Here is a 3152-nt window from a genome sequence, read left to right on the forward strand (position 1 = left end):
CACGGAGTGGCCGCCGGAGGCTCGCGACGTGGCGGTGCAGTGACGTGCATATAGCCGCGCGCACGAGCCCGGCGGCCGCGCCGTGGGGGCGCGCTGCGCGCGGGTGGCCATAGCGCGAGCCGCACGTGCGGCTATATGCGGCTATATGCACCGCCCGCACAGCACCGCCCGCAGATGACGCCGCAGCAGGCCCCGGCAGCGACTCGAGCGCGCTGCCACCGGAGCCGCCCTGTTACAGTGCTGACCGCAGATCGTGGCGCTGGAAAAGGACCTGAGCATCCTCGTCGAGAAGCGGCACTCGCTCCACAAGCTCTGGGTGTCGGTGCTCAACGCCAGCCCCCAGCACGGCCCCGACGATGAGAACCTGTTCGGATCGGACTTTATGCCGATCAACGAGCCGGTGCACAACATCAAGCTGGACGACGACGTCGATGCCGAGTTCAACAACCGGTTCATCTTCCACGGCATCCACCTGCGGTGGGACAACGCGATCCGGAACCTGATCCTGCGGTACATCCACCAGATCGGCCAGCGCCGCGGCCTGATCTACTACATGTCGCGGCGGGCGGTCAAGTTCATCGAGGACCTGGTCGAGGACCAGGAGCTGGACCGCGAGAAGCGCGAGCAGGCGTCCACGGCCGACAGCTCCGAGGCGCCCGCGCCCAAGCGCACGTCGCACCAGTTCCACCACACGCACGCCAGCGAGCAGCACCGGGACCGGCGCGGCACCGTCCAGCAGGTCCACTCGAACGCCGACAAGGACCGCAAGACCACCGAGAAGATGCTCGAGCAGCTGCTCAACGAGAGCAAGGACTCGGTCGAGGACGGCCAGCGGTGCCGGTGGAACGCCGAGGCGCCGGCCGGGTGCGACAACCCCGACTGCACCGGGTGCGACAACATCGTCGGCCACCTGACGGACGGGTACCTGGCGCGCAACACGTACATGGTGCGGCTGCTGGGCCCCCAGATCCAGCTGCTGAGCGACAAAAACCCGGAGTCGTGCATGCTGGTGACGTCGCAGACGCTCGAGCTCAAGATCATCTCGGTGCTCGACCGGGCCGAGCTCGAGGACGACGTTTCCGGGCTGGTGCAGTCGCGGTACAGCGCGCGGCTGGAGGACGCGCAGTTCTTTGTGTTCCACAAAGACGACGTGCTCCGCCAGGCGTCGACGCTGTTCGCCAAGAAGACGATCGGCTGCCTGGCCGGCGGCCCCGACGGCATGTGGCCGCCGTGGCTGCCGATGGAGGGCGTGCTCGAGTGGTGCGGCGTCGGGTCGTCGCAGATCGCCGAGCGCACGTCGGCCTACCTCACGTACGACAAGCACAACTCGCTCCGGCTCAAGTACGCCGACAAGGTCGCGCACTGGGGCGGCGGCGAGCGCGGCGGCGACGAGCACCGGCTCGACACGCTCTCGGTGGACTTCCGCAAGATCGTGGCCGCGTGCGACTCGGCCCAGTACTTCACGCTGTACATCATCATCATGGACCTGCTCATGTACGCCGAGCCGCAGCAGAAGCGCCGCAACGAGCGGCTCGAGAAGATCCTGCTGGCGACGGACTTCTCGAACCTGCGCGGCGCGGCCGAGATGATCGAGCGGCTGCAGCTCGAGATCCGCCAGATCCAGGAGATCCAGCACGAGTTCCTGATCTACTGGCCCGAGCTCGACGAGCGCGGCTGGGAGGACAACGTGGCGCTGACGAACGAGCTGGCCGCCGCCCGCGAGGAGCTCTTCTTCCTCATGAAGGCCATCACCATGGGCCAGCAGCGCCGGCGCGGCGAGAGGGACTTCGACGGCTCGGTCCTGCAGTGGCACCTCTCGTGCCAGCAGCTGATCTGCCACCTGCTGCTCGAGGACCGCCAGCCGTTCGTCGACATCGCGCTCGCCGACGCCGCCTTCCGCCGGCTCGAGAACCAGGACGGGTCCAACTCCAACACGATCGACATCGGCATGCTGCAGGGCGTCAACCTGCTCAAGGACGCGCTCTACCCCGAGCTCCTGTCGCCGTACTTCGAGGGCATGCAGGGCCCGGACCCGCACCGCAAGGCCATCGAGGTCTACTGGTACATGCTCGAGTCCATCGGCGGCATCCCGGTCATGGACCACTTTGAGGTCAACCTGATCCCGCTCAAGATCCAGCTCGAGAGCGAGGTCGGCCAGAAGCTGTTCAAGTACATCTTCCCGGACAACGACAAGTCGCCGTTCATCGTCCCGGGCTCGACCCGCTCGGGCTCGGACTCGTCCGGCGACTCGGACTCGGACTCGGACGCCAGCTCGACCGTGTCGCTGGCCGTGCAGCCGACGGCCACCAAGGGCGGCGTGCGCGGCCTCATGCCGTCGCTCCACCGCAAGAAGTCGGCCGACTCGGTGGCGTCGCTGCCGCGGCGCCGGACGACCATGTCGTCCGACAACTCGCTGCGGCCGCGGCGCCGCGACGCGTCGCCGACCTCGGTCCGCTCGCGCGTCTCCACCGACACCGACCGCGGCCGCGGCCTGCTCGGCCACACGCTCGGCCGCCGCTCGTCGTCGCACTCGCTCGCGGGCTCCGGCCACCTGCCGCCGCACGCGTCCTCCATCATCGCCGACTCGGACATCCGCGACGACGACGACCTCAGCGAGATGGTCAGCCGCGCGTCCTCCTTCATGACCATCGGCTACATGACCATCCCCTCGGTCATGCTCTGCATCTCGTACAAAGGCAAGGGCTCGCGCAACATCGAGGACGTCCACGAGTTCGTCTTCACCCTGCCCAAGATCGAGTACCGCAACAAGACGTGGTCGAACCTCGACGTGGCCATGCACCTCAAAAAGGACATTATCAAGGCCCTCATCTCCCACACGGGCGCCCTCATCGAGAACAAGTTCAAGTCCCGCGGCCACCGCAAGCCGGCCATGCCCATCCGCCAGATCTCCGACTACGCCCAGTTCACGTCCCTGGCCGATCTCTCGACCGAGTCCGCGCTGCCCTCGGCGCACTCGACGCACTCGCACGCCTTCAAACACAAGGACCGCCCCAAGGACGGCCACTGATGTATAATAGTCGCTTATGCCACCCCGATTCCATATAGCCGCATATAGCCGCTGCCGGAGGCACTACCCCACGGAGTGGCCGCGGAGTCTCCCAGTGCAGAGAGCCTCCGGCGGCGACTCCGTC

General features: G+C 67.2%; 1 protein-coding gene across 1 annotated transcript; it reads left to right on the plus strand.

Moving 5' to 3' along the window:
- Positions 1-147: 147 nt before the first annotated feature.
- On the plus strand, positions 148-3152 carry V1510DRAFT_316688 (golgi-body localization protein domain-containing protein). The gene has a single exon (XM_066930766.1). The coding sequence runs from the start codon at positions 383-385 to the stop codon at positions 3026-3028; it is 2646 nt and encodes an 881-aa protein (XP_066786308.1). The 5' UTR covers positions 148-382; the 3' UTR covers positions 3029-3152.

Source organism: Dipodascopsis tothii, assembly GCF_038497935.1.
Source record: "Dipodascopsis tothii strain CBS 759.85 unplaced genomic scaffold V1510scaffold_77, whole genome shotgun sequence".
Classification (NCBI taxonomy): domain Eukaryota; kingdom Fungi; phylum Ascomycota; class Lipomycetes; order Lipomycetales; family Lipomycetaceae; genus Neoaidaea; species Neoaidaea tothii.